The sequence below is a fragment of the Ambystoma mexicanum genome, chromosome 11 (genome assembly GCF_040938575.1).
Source record: "Ambystoma mexicanum isolate Mex_15411 chromosome 11, UKY_AmexF1_1, whole genome shotgun sequence".
Lineage (NCBI taxonomy): Eukaryota > Metazoa > Chordata > Amphibia > Caudata > Ambystomatidae > Ambystoma > Ambystoma mexicanum.
Window position 1 is genome coordinate 1,358,453,252 of NC_090934.1, and position 20,715 is coordinate 1,358,473,966.

General features: G+C 48.0%; 1 protein-coding gene across 4 annotated transcripts in view; it reads right to left on the reverse strand.

Annotated features, from left to right (window-relative positions):
- Window positions 1–20,715, reverse strand: part of FAN1 (FANCD2 and FANCI associated nuclease 1) — a 169,252-nt gene that overhangs the window by 55,599 nt on the left and 92,938 nt on the right. For all 4 annotated transcript variants that reach the window (XM_069624918.1, XM_069624919.1, XM_069624916.1 and 1 more), the window contains one exon: window positions 10,011–10,130. In XM_069624918.1, the coding sequence (XP_069481019.1) occupies window positions 10,011–10,130 (120 nt within the window). The remainder of the gene's footprint in view (window positions 1–10,010; window positions 10,131–20,715) is intronic.

A 20,715-nucleotide genomic window follows, 5' to 3' on the forward strand; every position in this document is an offset into this window, starting at 1 on the left:
CAGGGCCCACAGAGCTGGGGGACGCGCGGGTGAGCCCCGTACGGTCCTTGTGAAATTTCACTATTATGCTGAAAAAGCCAAGATCTTGGACTTGGCACGCAGGAAGGGTCCCATCGATTGGAAAGGCGCTCAAATTAAAATCTTTTCGGCGCTCGCCCTTGCTCGACGGCGCCTTTGTGGACCTTTGAGGAGGTGGTTGCAGTCAAAGGGGGTCCGCTATAGATGGGGACATCCGTTTTCAATTGCCTTTGAACTGGATGGCTACAAATATTCCCTCTCCTCAGAAACTGACATTCAGCGAGTTTCTCGCGAGCTATTGGGAGACCCCCCCCCCTTCTAAGGACGATGCAGGGAGGGGGAAGGGGTTGGATGGAGATCGCCCTGGCCCTTTGGAATTTGTGGGTCGGTGCCGGGTGCGGGGACACAGGAAGTTCAGGAAGGTGGCGCCTCCTTCCTCGAAACAGCCTACGCCCTGACTTTGTTGGTGTAGTCTTTTGTGCTGGTTGTTGAGGGGGGGAATTGTGGGGCCATCTGGTTTGTCTTGCTCTGGTCATGGCTGCCCTCTGGGCTGATTGTTCTTTGCTTTGTTCCAAGCTTATGTGGAGGTCATGGGGTCGGGAGGGTGGCGAGTACAGGCGGTGGTGTTTGGGGCTTGTCTCCGGTTTAGGGATGGAGGGCTCAAAATGTTATTTGCTCGCACGATGAGGCTGGCGGCCGGGTGGAGGCGTTCTCTGGCGGCCTGATGGTGCAGCGGTGAAATGTCGAAGTCTATCCAGGCGCTCGGGATTGGGGGGGGTAGGGGTGAGATGGTGCTGGTGTTTTTGGGATGGTTTTGGGTGGGAAAGGGGGGGGGTCCGTTTGTTGTTCTCATGGTTATGGATGTGTGTTTAGGGTTGCTGGGGTTTCTGAGGTGGAGGGGTGTTATAGGCCCTTTTTTGGTCTCTTCTGGTGTGTGTGAGCTGGGGGTGCGGACGTTCAAGTGTGGTCTCCAAGAGGTGGGGAATGCATCTTATGGCCGATCAAATGAATGACTCTTTGCAGAGGTCGCTGGTGGGGTCCCTGAATGTGCGGGGGTTGAATTCTCCTACGAAAAGGTCCCTGGTGGCGAGGGAACTCTCCAGGCTTAAGCTGCACTTCTTTTTTGTCCAGGAAACACACTGGGTGAGGGGGAAGGAACCGCTGCTTCGATCTAAAGCTATCCAGTATTTGTTCCACTCCCCATATGTGGCGAAGAAGCGGGGTGTTGCTGTGTTGGTCTCCCCCAAGGCTCTTTTTGTCCCAAAGGCTCATAAGCCCGACTCTGAGGGGCGCTACATTATGGTTAAGGTGTCAGTGAAAGGCAGGTTGTTTACCCTGGTAGGGGTTTATGCCCCAAACGAGGCACAGGATCTCTTTTGGGAAAAGGTGGGGGAAGACTATTCAGGGCTTTGCAGAGGGTGCACTGATAGTGGGCGGGGAATTTAACATGGTTCTCTCAACGGATAGGGATAGGAAGTCCCTTTCTCCTTGCTCCGACCAGCGGGTTCAGAGGAAGTTGGCGGACTCATTTCGGCAGCCTAATGAGGTGTTGGGTTTGGTGGATGTGCATTCCGTCGAGGGGACCCGCGACCCCTTCTTCACTTTTTACTCAGCGGTACACAGGGCGTTCTCGAGGATAGATCTGGTCTTGGTGGACTCTAAGCTTCGGGATAGTATCTCGGACTTTGGTGTGAAGGTTGTCCCGTGGTCCGACCATGATCTAGTTTGGGCCACGTTGGGGATTCCCCCGATGACGCCGGCTAGGGTTCGGTGGATATGCAATGATACGCTGCTGCAAGATAAGGAGCTTAAGGAATCTCTATTGGGTTCAATTAATGAATATTTCCAGCTTAATGACACAGGGGAGGTGAATGTCCAGGGAGTGTGGGATGCATTTAAGGCCACAATCAGGGGCGTGCTCATAGAGATGGGCGCAAGAAGAAAGAGGGAGCGGGGCAGGGAGGAATTGAAGTTGAGAGAGCGAATTGCTGCCATTCAGCCGGGAGCAAAGCTGAAGTCTCAGATGGCTCTGGGAAACTGGGAGGAGATTCAGAATCTTAAGGCTAAATTGTCGGCCTTATGTGTGGGACAAACAGAGAGAAAGCTGGCATTTTTGAAACAGCGGTATATGGAGCGGGGGAAAAGGCAGACAGGATCCTGGCGTGGCGCCTGAGGGAGCTTCAAAACAGCAGGAGGGTGAATCGGATTGTGGGTCGGACGGGGGAGGGAGTTCTGCAGGATGATATGATAGCATCGGAGTTTGGGCATTATTACGAGGGTCTTTACTCGTCGGAATATTCTGGGGACGGGGCTTATGTGGACCTATTTTTAGAGTCACTGCACATCCCTCGCCTTGCCGCCGAGGGTGTCGACGTGCTGGAGTTGCCAGTTTCTCCCCAGGAGGTGGTGGACACTATCGCCTCCTTAAAGAGCAGCACAGCTCCGGGAGACGATGGCTTCACGGTCCGGTTTTATAAGACGTTTTGCTCTGTGATAGCCCCATTTCTGGCTAAGGTGTTTAACGCTGCTTTGGATTCTGGTTCCCTGCCCCCCTCCATGATGTCAGCTCTCATTGTAGTGTTACCGAAAGATGGGAAGGATCCAGAGCGATGTCAGTCCTATAGACCCATTTCTCTTCCTAATGTAAATGTTAAGATTTTGGCTAAACGTTTGGCGAATAGACTGTCTAGGTTTCTTCCTTCCCTGGTCCATGGCGACCAGGTCAGATTCATCCCTGGTCGCCAGGGGTCGGATAATGTAAGAAAGACTATGGGGCTAATGTATGAGGCATCGAAGCGAGATTTGGAGGCCTATCGCCTGTCATTGGACTCTGGGAAGGCCTTCGACCATGTTGAATGGCTTTACATGGGGAGGGTATTGCGGAAAATGGGCTTTCAGGACAATTTTTGTAAGTGGATTGCTGCGTTGTACAATTGTCCCTCTGCTAGGGTGTTGGTTAATGGCTGCATGTCCATGGCATTCTCGCTCTCCCGGGGCACTCGGCAGGGGTGTCCCTCTCTCCTTTGTTATATGCGTTGGCAATGGAGCCTTTTGCCATTGCAATCAGGGCTGATGGGGGACTTACGGGGGTACATTGTGGAGACCATGAATTCATATTGTCCTTGTTTGCAGATGATATTTTAGTGTATCTGACAAATCTCTGCATGGCTCTCCCACGGCTGTTGTGTCTTATTCGTCGTTTTGGGTCTTTCTCCGGGTTAAAGGTTAATTTGTCTAAGTCATGTATTATGCCAATGGGGGGGTGGATCTTGAAATTGAGGGAAGAAAGGAAGTATATGGGGTGCGTGTGGAGCAGGAATCTACCAGATATTTGGGGGTTAGCATTCCCAGGGACCTAGGCAAGGTGTTTGAGCTAAACTTCCCGCCCCTTCAGGCAAACATCCAGGGCGATCTCTTAAGGTGGGCCCCCTTGACCCTTTCATGGTTTGGGCGAATGGTGGTGGTTAAGATGAATATTCTCCCGCGGCTCCTCTACCTTTTCATGTCCCTTCCCTGTCTGGTGCCGGAATCCTTCTTTGCCTCTTTGCAATCTCGTGTCCTTTGTTTTATTTGGGATGCGAAGAGACGCAGAGTAAGCTTGACTACCTTGACCCTCCCCAAGTCCTTTGGGGGTTTTGGTTTCCCAGACTTTAGAGGGTATTTTAAAGCAGCTCAGCTGCGAGTTATGTTGGAGCATTTGAGGGACGATCTACGAACAGACTGGACGTTTGTGGAGGATGTTCAAGTTCATCAAAGAAAAGTTAGGGACCTTTAGTGGGCTCCCCCGAACTGCATTCTAGGGCCTGTTAAGTCACAACCGGTTCTTGCTGTCTTGTGATCAGTTTGGCAGCCCTCTGAAGACAATAGGCTTCTTTCTTCCTGGCCTTCTCCCCTGTCATCCTTGTGGGGTCCCCCGATTGACCTGGGCAGGAAGGGATTCCGGGAAACGCAGTCCTGGTCTGATCAGGGGTTGGAGAGGGCCGCACAGTTGTTTAACAAAGGGTCCTTCTTGGAATACGACCAAATGGCGGAGGTGTTCGAAAGCAAGCCGCTCACAGTCTTTGATTATTTGAGGCTAAAGGGTATCCTCACCCAGGCGTGGTGGGTGGCTGACTTGTTGGACCCCCTAACCCCGTTTGAGAGGGTTTTTGCAGAAGCCAAGTCTAGGAAGGGATCCCTTTCTAAGATCTATAATGTACTTATTTCTTCTAATTTAACAGGAAGGCAGTCTTTCAAACGTATCTGGGAGGAGCGGTTGGGCTTGTCCTTAGATGACGCAGTTGGTGTTTAGGTCAGTGCTTCCTGGGGGGGCTTTATACGGCGGCTATGGAGCATAATTTTAAGATTTTGCACTCTTGGCATCGTCCTCCGGTGGCCCTTTCCAAGATGTTTGTGGAAGCGTCCCAATGGTGTCCCAGATTGTGTTCCAACAAAGGTACCTGGTTTCACATGTGGTGGGAGTGCTCGGTTATTCACTCATACTGGGCGGAGGTTGTTAGCTGGATTAAAGATATTCTGGGAACATGTCCCTTCTTGCACCCACTCGAGGTTCTTCTGGTTACTCCCTTGCCCGATAAAGAGGTGGGTTCCTTCTCGAGGGTAATGGGGGCCATGTTGAGAGCGGGAAGATTGGCTCTGGCTCAGAAGTGGAGGAGTCCCCTAGCGCCCTCCAAGACAGAATGGTTTACGAACGTTAATCGCTATTTTTGAGTATGAGAAACTCTCTTCTATTGTTAATGATTCTATGTCATCTTTTTTGCAGGAATGGACTGTGGTTATACTCAGTGCGGACTGTGAAGCCTTGAAATTATGAACTGTTTTGTGGTTTTATATATTATGTCGCCGGGGAGGGATTGTTGATGCTTTTACCAGTGGAAATGTGCTTGGGTGCGCGCGGAGACTCCGCCGCTAGCTTGGCCTAAAAGTATAGATGCGTTCTGTGTTCAGTCCTTGCTCTTAGTTTCCAGCATCGAGGATTTTCAGAGGCCTAGTCAACCCGTAGCTTGGGGGAGGTAACGGGCGGGATAGGGTGGTGGGATAATGGGGGTGAGGGGGGGTTTAGTTGTTGGGTGGATCCTGTTTTTGGTCTCCGTTTAATGTTTTTTGGGGAACTTGTTTTTCTTTTGTTGAAACCTTTTAATAAAAATAAAATGGGAAAAAAAAAACACGCCGGCGGAGCATTCCATATTGATGGAGCCAGGCATGAGAAGGATCAGCTGCTTAAGCGTGCTCTTTGGTAACAGGGTATTTTCAGCAAATTCTAAGAAGCAGGCCGAAGGGACCTACTGGGCTGATACCACGACATCTTCTCCTGCAGATATATTACTCCTACATTATGTATTGCATGTTGAGTCATACACAACACCTTAAATTTGATGCAGGAGTTAACAGGGAGTCAACAAAGCTTATGCAGCATAGCCTGTGCTGATGATAGACTTGAGGCATCAAGTGTCAGCCGTCTTGCTGAGTTTTGAAGAACTTGCAGCCACTGGATCTGAAACATGGGTTTTCCCAAATAGATCCTGTTGCAATAGTCAAGAAACCCCCATAATGGAGGTCGTGACTACCTGAATTCTGCACTCAGGAGGAAGGAAAGGAAGAATCTCCTGGATGGTTCTCAATTTAGCATACTGCGGTAACGTGAACGTCTCACAAACCAGAGTGCAGAAGCTTCACCCCAAAGCTTTTAACAGATCTGCTTGGCGTAGGGCAAGTCCCCAGGAAATCTGTCCAAAACTCAGACCTCCAGTTAGACTTCGAGCTAGGGGAGCTGATCCACAGGACCTCAGGTTTTATCACCCTTTTGGTTTTAGGCAGTTTTCCGCCATACACTCCCCTATTGCTGAGAGGCATGTTTTCAGTTTGCCTGCCGGGTCCCAACACTGGCAAATCAAGGCGGAACACCAATTGCGTGTCATCCATCTAGGTGTAGAAGTGCACCCCATGATGAGCAAGAAGGTTGGCCAGTAAGAGAAGATATAGATTAAAGAGAAGAGGGGAAAGAGAAGATCTCTGGGAACCCCGCAGGAAAGGGTAGATGGAGCAGATCACCCAAACACGATCTGAGATGCCGGCCTCCTCCAGACAACGAAAAAGAATCACTTGGTCAACTTTATCAAAGGCTGCAGAAAGGTCTAGGAGAATCAACACCTGACCTTGCTGCGGTCCAGAAGTAGAGCATAGTCATTTAACAGCGAGACCATGACTGATTCAGTGCCCATCTGGGGTCTGAAGCCTGAATGAAAGGAGTGCAAAAGCATATTCCCTTCCAAGAAGCGTGAGACCTTAGGTGTAATAATCGCCTCCATGAGCTTCATAAGCACTGGCAGAAGTGATATGGGGCGATAGTTAGATGGTAAATATGGGTCAAACTGAAACGTCTTTAAGTGTGGTGAGAGAAATGCATGTTTCAGTGAGCAGTGAATAATGCCGGAAAAGAAAAAATGCTGAAGAACACCCGTGAATAGTGGAATGACAGTCAAGGGTAACCCTTGAGAATGTGAAGAGGAATAGGATCCATGGAGAGGCAGACTTCAATTTGTTAAGTGCGGACCACACTAGGTCATCAGTGACTGGTTCAAATTGCAAGTGTTCCACAGGGTTAGGCCCATCGGGGCGACGCCCTTTAAATAGGGCCTTAGGGCCGTTCCGGAGAACGGTGCTGATCTATTGTCTGATATTTTTTTAACTTTTCTATGGAAAAAAAAATCACTAACGGTGTTGCATTGAATATGCGAGCTTGTCAAATGATTTCCAGATGGGGGCGGCGCCGATAGTTCTCTTGCAACCCTGAAAAGCTCTCGTGAGGAACAGGCTGCCGAAGTAATACTGTTGGCATTACAACATGACTTAGCTTCTTTGATCGCCCCATGGTGCAGATGCAATACCTGCATATATACTGATTTAGCTTCAAGATTGTATTGTTTGCGCCAATGTCAACTATGCAGGTGTGGACCACAGTCACCTGCTATCCTAACTTGAAGAGGCTCAGGATTCTGTTTAAATGCTGGAGCTGGAAAAAGGTGCCTTTAGTAACTGCATTCATTTGCGGTCACATTATTAAGTCACTTGACATTTTTATGCCCATGTTTCGAACTACATTCTCAGGAGTAGGTGGTGTGCCGAGTCCATTAGCCATGAAGATGAATTCCACCCGAGAACCTGGCATCCACAAAGCAGGGCTTCAGTGCTTAATACACTGAATTTCAGCCGGTTCAGTATTACCCATCTTTGTACCCCAGTCATACAGTGTGCAAAATGTATATCTAGGCTATCATAGATGTTCTAGAAGTTCAATAATATCTGTGTGTCATGGCATGGGCATACATAAAGCCCGTCATGCCAAAGGTATAAAGAAATGTGGCCAGCACCTGAAGTGGAAGAGTGAGTAAAGGCAATAGTGCAGACCCCTGAAGTACAACACGTGAGATGTTATTAGTATTTAATTCAAGGCCAAAAACTCTAGTCGCGGGTCAGAAAAAGGACTTTTTGACCATATGTTTATCAAAGAATAAAAAGAAGGCCCATTTACCCTTATCGCTATGGGGTATTCCCCAACTACTTAACTAAGGTGCTCATGAGACATGAATAATTGTCCAAAGGAATCAGTCCGCAGTCCAGAACTAACCTAACTGACCCTACCACTATTATAATCGACTAAGGCCAGGAGAATGACTCCCTTCACCTGGTGGCTGTGCTATTCCACTGGCGTTCTTCGATTTCAGAATTCTGCTCAATATATAATTTGTGAATAGTCTCTCGCTATACTTTGTATTAACCTCTGTAGTTCTCTTAGTTGATTGACAGTCTTTCTCTCCACTTTTGTTTCTGGGGCTTTTCTTGCTCTTGTGAGACAACTCTCTTAAAGAACTATGTGTTCTTGTATAGTCTTTCTCTGGACCTTTTGTTGTTCAAATCGTTATATTTCACTGTTTCCTGTGGTACACTTTCTTGTATACGTTTCATCACTGGGACCCGAGAGGGAGAGGGAGAGGGAGGGAGAGGGAGAGAGGGAGAGAGGGAGAGAGGGAGAGAGGGAGAGAGGGAGAGAGAGAGAGAGAGAGAGAGAGAGAGAGACTCTCTCTCGACTCCTTGTTTCTTGTCTGTTGGGTGATTTTCCCCTTTTCCCAGGGTAGTAGTTATCCAATTCTACTTCTCTCCCTCTGTGTCCTCTGTGCTTCCCCTTATTGCATTAACACAGTTCAAAGTTATTAATTGCGTTCCACACTTTCATTATTGCTACTGGGACGAGTTGCCCCCAAGTCTATAACGAGTCCCCTTTGTCTTCCCAGTATTCCTGTTTTACCCATTACCTTTGGAGTTGTAGGGGAATGTCTCCGGTGCCTGTGGGTATTGGAAACCACCTTCTTCCTTTGGTTTGTTTCTTGCTTCGCGTTTCGCGACATCTGCTTCGAACGCATTCCTGTCTCCTTCTCGATACCGCCATGAATATCCGATTCAGGAGTTGCTTCCTCCCTGAGGTGGTAACAGCTTAGTTGAGAGGGTGCCTTACCCACCACGGGCTCTCTGTGGTCATGCCACCACCGCGCTCTGTGGTTCAGCCTGCCCGGCTTTCTAATCCGCACACATGCTGGGCTTCCAGAGATGCTCACTCCAGCTCGGAGCCGTCATGAATTTCGCTGACTCCGTCAGCTCTGCCATCACCAGGTGATTTACAGTCAGTGAGCTACCCCCGTCTATCTCTACCTTCCACTCTCGTTCTCTGAGTCTTTGGCACATCGTCCCTTTTCAACAATCTCAGCTCAATCCATTGAAGATTTTGATTCAAAGGGAAAGTTTCACCTTCTCTTTGGGAACGGCATACGTTCACTTTATCTTCACTCGAGTCATAGAACTTATGATATTTGGGTGTATTGTATAGTTTCATATAGGCCATCACATGGAGGGCATCAGGGAGTTCCCCATGGGAACAGGAGTCCTTGTTCCCTTAGGGGGGAGTTCGCCCTGCTGAGGTCCCACTTCCCTCGACCCCTAGGGAGGGTGTTGCAGAGAGGGTTCACCTCACTAGCCTCACAGGGAGGTGGGCGTGCGGAGGGGGCGAATGCCCTCGATTCGTCACACTCTGCACAATCAAAAACATTTAAGCACCTACTTAGAAATGCCAAAACCCAATAGTCCACCTAGCAACATACTGCAATCGACCGTATCTTCAGCTGCCTACAGGTCAAGCAGAATCACAGCGCTGGACTTGCCACGGTCTGCTACTATTCTAATATCAGCCATCACCATTTCTGCACCCATTCCAGGACGATTTTCAACATGTTGTCGAAGCAGACACATTGCGTTACTATCTCTGTAACTCTCTTTTGTATGCCCTTAGCCTTTACTGATGCAAAATGCCTAATTTCTTCACAAAGCTAGGTTTGTGTACAGTAATTAGCTGCAGTAGAATACATAAAATAAACTTGGCTAAAGGTATCACTGTCACATTATGATTATCTTTAGCTGAGAACAGAAAAGCTATGTCCATGTTCCAGTGCATGTGAATGATGGGCTTTTCTCTTACCAAGTATAATGTAGCATGCTTAATGGAGCTTGGAAGGTGATTTTAAGGGGGTGGATAGGGTGGCAGTAAGTGTGCTTGCACAAATTACAGAACCACATCGATGACGGACTAGCAGCACACGTTGAGCAAAGTGGGAATGAAAGGGTTGAGCAAGTACCAACAGTCAGACTTTCCGTTGCATTCTTTTACACACTTCTGGGCCTCAGAAACCTAGGCCCACTCTATTATTTACTGAGAACATTATCTTTTTTTTTTTTTTAAAAGCAGAACTTTGCAAGATGCCATCATCAGCAGACACAGAATTGCAGCATTTCAAATACCATTACAAAAATGTCAATTCTTTAGGGAAAACGGTATGCCAATATATCACCAATAATAACTTAATATATATATCAAGGTCACATTTCTGTTGTCAATATTGGATAAAAAATTGACTGAAGATGGTTACGTTAAAATAAAGAATTACCTTCTCAGTGTGTTTCAAATGCTGGTGCAGATTGAGAGCCAGGCGGTCCCACCAACGTCCTCTACTGTCTGGGCAGTACACGATCTGAGACAAGAGACTTTCAAGCTCATCCACAGCCTCCTACAAATAAATGAATAGAATCCTGTACAGAAATATTTAATTTGTTCTTCGATTTCCAGTTCATAAATGAAAATGTACATTAGAGCAGCATACCCACAGTTCATGGAGTACCGGTGAGCACCCTTGGGGATTAACACAATAATCAGATTCCTAAAGAATCAAGCTAAATATCGAAAGGCATAAAAATGACTGTGATTTTCTGAAAGATAAGTCTTCATGGCCTTAGGAAACTGAGATATAGTAGTTCATTTCCATCTCAGCAATAACAGGCTATAAAGTGATTATTAGCACAGAAAAGGCAGACATATTGTATTCACAAACTACGGTTCAGCTTACTGGTCGAAGCCTTGACTATGAACTTCATGACTGAGTCTATACTTCGATAGAAAGCTTATTTACCTACCTACCAGCAGCGTACGGTGAGAAGAGCCTCTCAGTGCATTAGGGACAGTAAGAAAACCTTGCTGTTTTTTAAGACATCCTGCAAAAGGGTGATGCTTCAGGGTATTATTATTAGGATCTATGTGATCCGAACGCGGCTGATTTTCCCGCGGTCGGAAAGTTTGCATGTGAAATGTACGGACCACAAAAGGTTTGTACATTTCCACGTTCAATACCCCTACTTACTCCCACCCCCATCCACACCCACAACACCCCCAACATAAACAAACCCTACTTACATTCTCTTCACGCTGTGTCCCTGCAGCGCCAGTTCCCTTTCACTTCCACGATCGGGAAACGGCGCCGCAGGGTCCTTTTTTTTCCCGGGAGCTGCATACTCTAAAGTATAGTGAGCGGGGTGTTGCAGGGGCCACCCCCGCACCACCCGTTTTTTCTTCTTCATTTTTTTAAATTTTCAGGTGTGCTGCAGTGTTGCCCCCCGCAACATCCTGCTCACTATACCACACAGTTCACAAAAGCTCTGTGAACCATCAGTCCCATGATCCTGAGGTCCTTTGTAGTCCTGACCTCCTCTAACCCACCAATCTGGGCATAGGTCATAGTATAAACTCTCTGCCCTCTCAGGTCCCTTCCTCTTTCTTTGCTCTCAGAATAAACCATCTAACTCTTTAACTGTCCAACTCGTATCACCAGAACTGTGTAGATCCGAAGCTGGTATATCCAATGGTCCAACGGGGTCCAATGGCTCCTCCCCAACTTGCTAGAATAAACGCTGCTTCACGTCCATCTTGTTCAGGACGGCTTCTGATTGTCTCCTACGAAAACAAAGATATTCACATAAGGGCGGGTATATGTTCATAGTATAAACTCTCTGCCCTCTCAGGTCCCTTCCTCTTTCTTTTTGCTGCCTCAGTGAGATAAGTGCTTACCTAATACTTTCATTATGTTTAGAGTTGGGCACTATTTTTGTGTATTTCTGTGAGGATTTAGATCGATTGGTTGTGTACTACATGAACGTTGGTGTGGTAGTAGCCGTTCAAATTATTTATCAGCGTAACTATTTTCATACAGCGCGTTCTTCCCCGGAAGGAGAGGCGGGGTGGAGCCGCGAGCAAAGCCGCTCGTCGCAGGCAGCCACCCCGCTCTCCATGTGTAGTACCACAGGATCGACTCCTAAGTATGCGCTAAACGTTATGAATATCCCTTATAACAGGAATGCTGCAAATATTTAAAGTGCGCATTACGCTCTCCGTGTGAGGTACGCGGCCGTATACGCGAGCACTAGGACCCAGCGGCACGTGTTCCGGCATACGCGCGTATGCTTTCAGTCGGCTCCAGCCACCTCATATGAGGGTTATAGGACCCAGCGGGGCAGCCTTCCTCCTGAACTTTCCCAGCATTCCCCTCGGCTCGCCAACGTTCCTTACATTGCAAAACAGAACGTTTGGAGAGAGTTGTGAGATTCGAGTGCAGAGAAAAGATATTTGTTTAAAAAAAAATAAATAAATAAAAAAAAAAAAGTGGGCATTTGAATTCCACACAAGACGAAGCTAGAAAAGCGCAGAGTGGAATAATACGACCTCTGCTGGAGAGCCGGATTTATAGCTGATTCCCAAGAAGCTAGCTCTGTTAGCACGTGAATATGGCTCATTCATCACACCCGGGAGACTCCCACTCCACTTCTCCTGAATGGAGTGAGCAAGAGTGGGACGAGGAACGCAAATGGCAAGAGGACGATTTGTCTCTCAGCTTTAAAAAGGTGCTAGGGGATTCCCTCGCGCAAGCAGTCTCCCAAGGGGTGCAACCTTTGGCGCAAAGGTTGGATATGCTAGAAGCAAGCATGGCTGAGCAGCGAGAGAATTTAGCAGCCAGAAAAAGACGGGCAGATAGCCCTGGGGAGGGAACTTCAGCTGGACACCCTAGTAAAAGGGTTGACAAAAAGGGGTGTAACAAAGCCCGAGAGAGCCTAGACTCTTTGACTCCCGCGGGCGCAGATGAGAGGGACAACACTGTTCCCCACAGTCGGAGCGACCCTGTCGCCAGATTAAAGGAAGCTTTTCTAGCTAAGATAACCGAGTGTCATGATAGACCCCCCACCCTAGGGGTGGATAATTCAAGGGATTTTGAGGAAGGCTATGCCCCCGATGATGAAGGGGGCGAGGAGGAAGATATAGTGGAGCCCATAACGCAAAGTGCACACGAGGATGAAGATAACATCATTGACATGTTCGACCCGGAAACTATTAGACACCCTAAATCATATGAATGGGTGCCCTCGCCCAGAGTGGCATTGTATATGTCGCAGCACATTAGAAAACCGCTGGACAGAGAAGTCCGATCCCGAATGCGATCGGAGTGCCCTTCGGCCTGAGTTACCGGGAAAATTAGCGGATACACCAGACTTAGACCCAAAGATGGTCACCTTTGTTACTAAATCTGCGCAAGACATTAGGAAGGGTGTGGATCGTGCTTGGAGGGGTTGCCAAGACAAACTCCTGGATTTAGCAGGACCGCTTGCAAAAATTATGGATTTAGTAGAAAAAGCGAAAGACACCAGTACCCCGGTAGATGTCCAGGCGTTGAGTAACTGGGCGCAGAGAGCGGTGTGCTTATTAGGAAACGCCAACTGCGCACTATCATCGGAGAGGAGAAGAGGTGTTCTCTTGAAGATTGACCAGAAACTTAGTGACCTGGCCACATATGAAGCCGGGGAGGGCGCCAAAGGCCTACTGTTTGGTGAAGCCTTCGCTAAGGAAATGTCCCAGTTTGTGGGAACATACACGGCCCTTGAAAGAGCCCAAAGCTCGATAAGGAACATTTTCCCAGGACGTGTTTTTGCCGGGACCGGACGTTCTCGAGGTCGCTCGTCCGGTCGTTTCAACTATCAACGAAGGCCTCAAGGACCACGCGCCCAATATTGGGAAAGGCGTCAGCAAGACACCTTCTTCCAAGCAAGAGGAAGACATCCGAGAGGTCGCAGGGGAAGAGGCGCCTTCCGTCAGCAGAGTGCAGCAGGTGGTGAGTACTCCAAATGTTCCTATCGGAGGGAGAACTCTCCTCTACATGCAGCAGTGGCAAGCTTTATCAAGCGATGCTTGGGTTTTACAGGCAGTAGCGGGGCTGCATCTAGATTTCACAGATATCCCCGTGCAACACAGGGAACCTGTCCCAATTCGCATGAATCAGGGAGAACAGGCGCTTTTGCACAGCGAATTAATAAGTTTAGCAGGCAAGAATGCGATAGAGCGCGAAACGACGGTAGATCGAGGTTTTCTCAGCAACATGTTTTTAGTGCGCAGGGGAGAAAAAATTCGTCCTGTCATACATTTGAAGGATTTGAACAGCTGGTTAGTGTACAGCCATTTCAAGATGGAGGGCATTCACCTCCTCCGAGACCTATTGCGTTCAGGAGATTGGTTAGCGCGTCTGGACCTCAAGGACGCATACCTAGCGATTCCGATAGCGGCAACCTTTCGGAAGTATCTGCGATTCCGATGGGGGAAAGAGATCTGGCGTTTCTCATGTCTTCCATTCGGTCTAGCGTCAGCCCCATGGGCCTTCACGAAAGTGATGAAGCCGGTAGCGGCCGCTATCAGAGAGAGGAGTACGGATGATTATCTACCTGGACGACATCCTAGTGATGGGATCCTCCAGGGAGACTCTCGCAAGAGATGTACGGTGGATTTTCAATTTCCTATCTTCTCTAGGGTTCTTAGTGAATTTAGAGAAATCACAATTGTCACCGCTGCAGAGACTGGAATTTTTAGGCTTCACCATAGACACAGTGAAAGCGATCTTGGAGCTCCCAGCCTACAAAGTGAGGGCGATAAAGAAAGAGCTCAGGGCCGTGATAGCGAAACAATTTATTTCCCTTCGGAATCTGGCCAGAGTAGTGGGGTTGCTTGCAGCTTCTATTCAAGCCATTTTCCCGGGTCCATTACATTATCGAGCGTTGCAAAGATTGAAAATAAAGCACCTCCGCGGAGGCTTGAAATACCATCAGATGGTGAGTCTGGATCAGGAAGCCATAGCAGAAGTCCAATGGTGGTTAGAAAATATGGAAGCCTGGAACGGGAGAGCGATTTTCAGAGACGTGCCAGAGCTGCCATAGAGTCGGATGCGAGCAGGACAGGCTGGGGAGCCAGGTGTGCTCAGATTCAGACAGGGGGGAAGTGGTCGGAGGAGGAGTTGAATCTCCACATAAATTGTCTCGAGCTTCTAGCAGGCTCCTTCGCGGTTCGAGCGTTTACGAAGGACAAAGTAAGATGTTGTATACTGCTGAAGATGGACAACATTTCAGCAGTCCATTACATCAACAAACTAGGAGGCACGAAATCCAAGCCACTAGCGGAATTAGCGAAGGATTTCTGGCATTATTGCCTTCAGAACAACATTGCAGTAACTGCAGAATATCTTCCAGGGAATCAAAACAGTATAGCAGACTGGAATTTTCGATATCTTGTGGACTCCAGCGATTGGAGACTACACCCCAGAATATTCAGACGCCTTCAGGAGATATGGGGACCCCCAAGCATAGACCTATTTGCCTCCCGGCTGAATGCCCAGACTCCGCGATATTACAGCTGGAAGATAGACCCGGGAGCAGCGGGTACAGACGCATTCCTGCAACCTTGGAACGGAGCACTTCATTACGCCTTTCCCCCGTTCGTTCCCGATGATCACGAGAGCTCTAGCCAAAGTCTGCAGAGACAAGGCAGAACTAGTGATAGTATTGCCTTGCTGGAGAGCTCAAGCCTGGTTTCCAGTAGCGATGGAACTTTCTACGGATTTTCCGAGGTTAGTTCCGAACCTGCAGGACCTTCTACTCGATCCGTCCGGTCGGACCCACCCGATGATAGAAGCAGGATCCTTGCAGCTCATGGCATGCAGGGTTTCAGGAAGAGATGGCACTTGCCAGGAATTTCGGAACTCGCTGCAGACTGTATCCGAGATTCCTGGGCACCTTCCACCGTCAGGAGCTATAGCACAGCGTGGAACGGATGGGCTCAATGGTGTTCACAACACAGTTTGGATCCCATTTCGGCCCCTCTAGTACACATCCTCAATTTCTTAGCTTCTAAGTTTCAGGACGGCTGCATCTATAGAACTATAGGAGTGTACAGATCAGCGATTTCAGCGGGCCACGACAAAGTGGAGTGTAGGCCAGCGGGAGAACACCCTGCGGTGCTGCGTCTCCTCAAGGGCATGAAGCTGCAAAGGCCACCAGAACCCAAATATTCAGTACTTTGGGATGTCAGAGACGTGTTTCAGTTGTTCCTGAGATGGCCGGATAATGACGCTTTGTCCAGATCTCAATTATCTGGCAAACTAGCTATGCTTTTGTGCCTGGTAGCTTGCCGGAGGGTATCGGATGTTAAGGCATTGGAGATAGATAGAAAAATATTTTATCCGGAAGGAGTAGCTTTCATGATCGTTAAAAGGACAAAGACCGATTCCAGAGTGATTTCCTACCCGTATTTTACAGGAAATAAAAAACTATGTGTAGCGCAATGCATTAAAGATTATGAAGCAGCATCCGCGCAGATTAGGCCACGCGGCGTAACGCAATTGCTTATAGCGCGCAGGAAACCCCACCATGCAGTAGCTACAGCGACCATTGCAAGATGGGTGAGGGAGGTGATGCAATGGGCAGGGATAGATTTATCCTTATTTGGGGCACATTCTGCGAGAGGGGCAATGGCCTCTAGAGCATTTGCATCAGGTGTCTCTTTGCAAGATATTATGAAGTCAGCTGATTGGTCCTCTGAGTCTGCCTTTAAGACATTTTATTTCAAACCAGTATCTGATATTCCGGATAGGGTAATAGCAAGCTTTGAACAAGCATAATGCGAGCCTCCTGTCTTGTCATAGAATAAAGATTGCCCACGCTAACAGCTCAGGAAAGTCTTCATTCTATTAAAGACAAGGAGGCGAGCATTATATCCCACCCGAATAGACGAAATGATGTGTTGAATGTGATAATAAATAAAACATTAAAGTAGTTCATGTGATTATGTGTATGACACTTGAACATATACCCGCCCTTATGTGAATATCTTTGTTTTCGTAGGAGACGATCAGAAGACGTCCTGAACAAGATGGACGTGAAGCAGCGTTTATTCTAGCAAGTTGTCCCCGTTGGACCATTGGATATACCAGCTTCGGATCTACACAGTTCTGGTGATACGAGTTGGACAGTTAAAGAGTTAGATGGTTTATTCTGAGAGCAAAGAAAGAGGAAGGGACCTGAGAGGGCAGAGAGTTTATACTATGACCTATGCCCGGATTGGTGGGTTAGAGGAGGTCAGGACTACAAAGGACCTCAGGATCATGGGACTGATGGTTCACAGAGCTTTTGTGAAATTTTGTTTGGATAAGAAACTTGTAACTTTAACATTTATTTTTTTCCTAAGTTATGTAAAAAAAAAAAAAAAAAAGGAAACGTTAAAGTTTAACCTTTGAAATGCTGAGTTGGCAGTAATAAAGAAAGATAAGCATAATGCTCGCCGCCTTGTCTTTAATAGAATGAAGACTTTCCTGAGCTGTTAGCGTGGGCAATCTTTATTATGAGGCTATAGAGAGCTAACAAAAGGCTCCTTTGATCGACCACTACCTCTTCATTTCTTCGAACACTCTGACAGCCTGTATATTTATTCTTGGCGTCCTCTTGCACCCTTTCATTATGCAACGACCATTTCAATTTATCTGGCCCCCGGTCCCATTAAACTCTTTCTTGCTAACCTATTTGACCCACTCATCGGCCCACAGTCATCTTCGCTTCCAGTCACCCATTTACAGTTTTAGCCACTTACCTCAGATTGACCCTGCCAGACCGCAGATGATTCTTGGGCCACTCGAACAACAATTTCCAAGCTCAAAAACTCGAGCCCAACTTTCTTCATTCTATTTCAGCTCCAAATAGCTGCTCCCATGTTGTTGCAGCTGTCCCTCTGCCAATTGATATTTTCCCCTTTAGGCAGCGAGTCCTCCGAACAAGCTACAAATCTATTTCACAAACTCAGGCTTCATCCTACACAGACCAAATCTGTGGCATCCAATCTCCTCATATATTTCCCATGTGTGCATATTTATATTTATGCATGCCTGTTCAAAACGACTGTTTCCCTTCACAATGGGGTTCCCATTCAAGAGCCTTTTCCCACTTTGTATGAAGCTCTGTGCTTTAAATCTCATCGCGCTAAGTTGCACAATGTGCTCTCAAACTATGTTGCTACGTGCACGAAGTTCATAGCAGAGAGCAGGTCTGGATGTCAGGGTGTTTTATGTTGTTCGTCTTCGAGGGATTGAGCTTTAGGTAAGCACTGGACATCCAGGACTGGATCAATGTGAGGAAGACCGTGAGCCTGTGGATGTCTTTGCTGGAAGGTATTGGTAACAGCAAAAGAATCTTGCCAGCAAAAAGGGCACCAGCCCAATTCCCTTTTTAGCTTGAATGGGTCTAGGGGCTTTTAGGGTGCAGAAGGAAAAGTCTGACACACAGATGGCACACAGATGGCATGCTTGTTGGCATAACCTTGTATTTAGTAAAATAAAGAGAGACCTATCTCTCCCCAACTCCAAGAGGGATTTCCCTGCCTCAACTAAGGATGCTGCCAGAATGCCCAAGTAAATAAAAGAGTGTCAAAATGCCTACTTCTTTCACTTACATCATTCCTTATTGCCCATAGTTAACTCCACTATTAAGTCCCTGGAGAATGCCCTCCTTCTCCTGGTAGCCCGATGAGTACTTTCACAGTGCCAAGGGCATGACTCCCTTCCCTGGGTCTTCCTTGACTTTGCTTCACGGTATGCACGGTCAGAGGGTATGGTTTCCTTTTCCTGACCTTTCCTGTCTTTGCGGTACACAACAAAAGGGGATATGGCTTCCTTCCCATGGGTCTTTCTACAGACACTTTGCCACAGTTCACGAAAGCCAGGGGAATGACTCCATTCCCTGGCCCTTCTCAGGCTCTTTATTCAAGTTCACAGAGGCTGGGGGACCAACTCCCTTTCCCCAGGCCCTCCTCAAGTTTTCTGAGGAAGTTTGCAATGCTACAGGGGAATTATTATTATTATTACTTCATTCCCTTGGCCTTTCTCAGGCGTTACAATGTAGTTTCCAACACCAGGGGGACTGACTCCCTTCCTCTGGTGTGAAGGCATCATGAAGAAGGACATAGACAACAAATTTAATTTTTCTAAAAGTAAAGGTTATTTTTTTTTTATTTGTTATTTTTTTTAACACCTTTATTTATTCTTGCTTGACAAGGCATGCAGGGATAATCAGAACATCAATACATACAGTAATAAGGTTTATACATTTGCACGTATTATATGTATGTAGTATACAGTTTATCCTGGGACAAATCCTCAGTTCGGAGGGCCCGCTCATATCACCAGCAGTGATATCTGCTGGTGTTGTCACATCTGCTTGCTCCTCTCCCGTGTTGGCTAGAGTCTGTAAATATGCCCGGCTGGTGGCCATATATCTTGCGGTCTGCAGTTAGATGGCTACATGGATATCCAGCGCTCCTCTATCTCTGCCGCCCAGGTGACGGCACAGAGCCACTGATCAATAGAAGGTATAGAAGAACAGAGCCATACCAATAGTATACCTCGCATTGCTAACAGCGTACAAAGCGAGGCCATCTTACAGCTTATCCCTTGAATCAATATGAATTTGTGGAACAGACAGTTAAAGGGCGTAGACTCAACAGTTCACTTGAGCATCACTGATATGGCAGTACAGACCCCAGCCCAGTATTCAGATAGTTTAGGTCAAGCCCAGACCACGTGAAGGTATCCTGCCTTATCAGCGTGATCTCTGGGGCAGCAAGGTGAGTGATCCTGAGACATGATGTTCAATCTGCTAGGGGTATAGTGATACCTGTGCAATACCTTAAAGTGCATCAGACAGAACTTAATTCAAGGACACTGTGCATGCCTGAGCCCATATAGCATCCCACCTAGCCTCGGTCAGCTTGCTTCCGAGATCCCTGCTCCAGGTCTCACAGAGTTTAGTTAGGGGCCTATTGCATCACTACTGTCGTTCTTGGTAGTCTGGAAACCATGCCGGACAGGCCAGCCGATCCAGTCACGGTCACCAGTAGGGGATCATCCGGGGGTAGTGTGGGGAACTCAGGCCATCTGTTCCTAATAGCATGTCTCAGCCCAGCGCATTGCAGCCATCCAGAAGGGAGTCCACCCAGTTGCCCACGGAGTTCGGCCCAACCAACAAGTGTGCCCTGATCGTATATGTCGCCCAGGGTGGAGTAGCCGCTCGCTGACCACTTGACCACTGCACCCTTACTAATCCGCGGGAAGTCAGGGATAAGGTTCTAAAGTGGTAGATTCTGTAGGAATGGGTGGGGACTGGCGGTTCGCCTCCTTATTTTGGCCCATGCTAGGGCGGTGATGCGCTCAGGGCCGGATGCACCAGGATGTCCCCCCAGAGGAGGCAGGAAAAGGGAGTGCAGCTCCCTGGCTCCAGCCGATAGGTGCTCGATTTTCACACGCGGAAGATGGGGGCCCTCGGCTGTCCAATACGCTGCATAATGTGCCTGTGCTGCGAGCCAGTACAACTCAAAGTCGGGGGCCGCCACCCCCCCCCTGTACATGTGTCCTAACCATAATGGACCACTTCAGCCAAACCGCTCCGGAATGCCATAGAAAGCCATTAACCTCCGATCTAAGTCTAGCAAATAGTGGTGCGCTAGGCCACAGTGGGACATTTAGGAAACAGTAGAGCAGCTCGGACAGCACAATCATCTTGAGTACAGAAACCTTACCACAGAGAGTGATGGACAGCTTTGTCCAAGCGAGCAGCTTGTGATTAAGCTGATGCAGATAGTTCCCATATTTACACTCATATAGGGCGATCTGGCACCTTGTGACTACCACTCCCAAGCATTTCATTTCATCCGGTGCCCACAAGAATCCCATGAGGTCAGTTGGGCCACAGTGGTGTCAGCTAGGGGGAAGAGCTAAGATTTAGTCCAGTTGACCTGAATGCCAGACAGGGACCCATAGTGGGCCACATCTCGCATGATGGGTACGAGGATGCGCTCAAGATTCTTTATGTACAATAATGCATTGTCCGAGTAGAGAGAAACAATCTTGGGTGACCCAGTCAGCCGTATCCCCCTATGAGAATGTTTATGGTGCATCAAATCAGCCAAGGGTT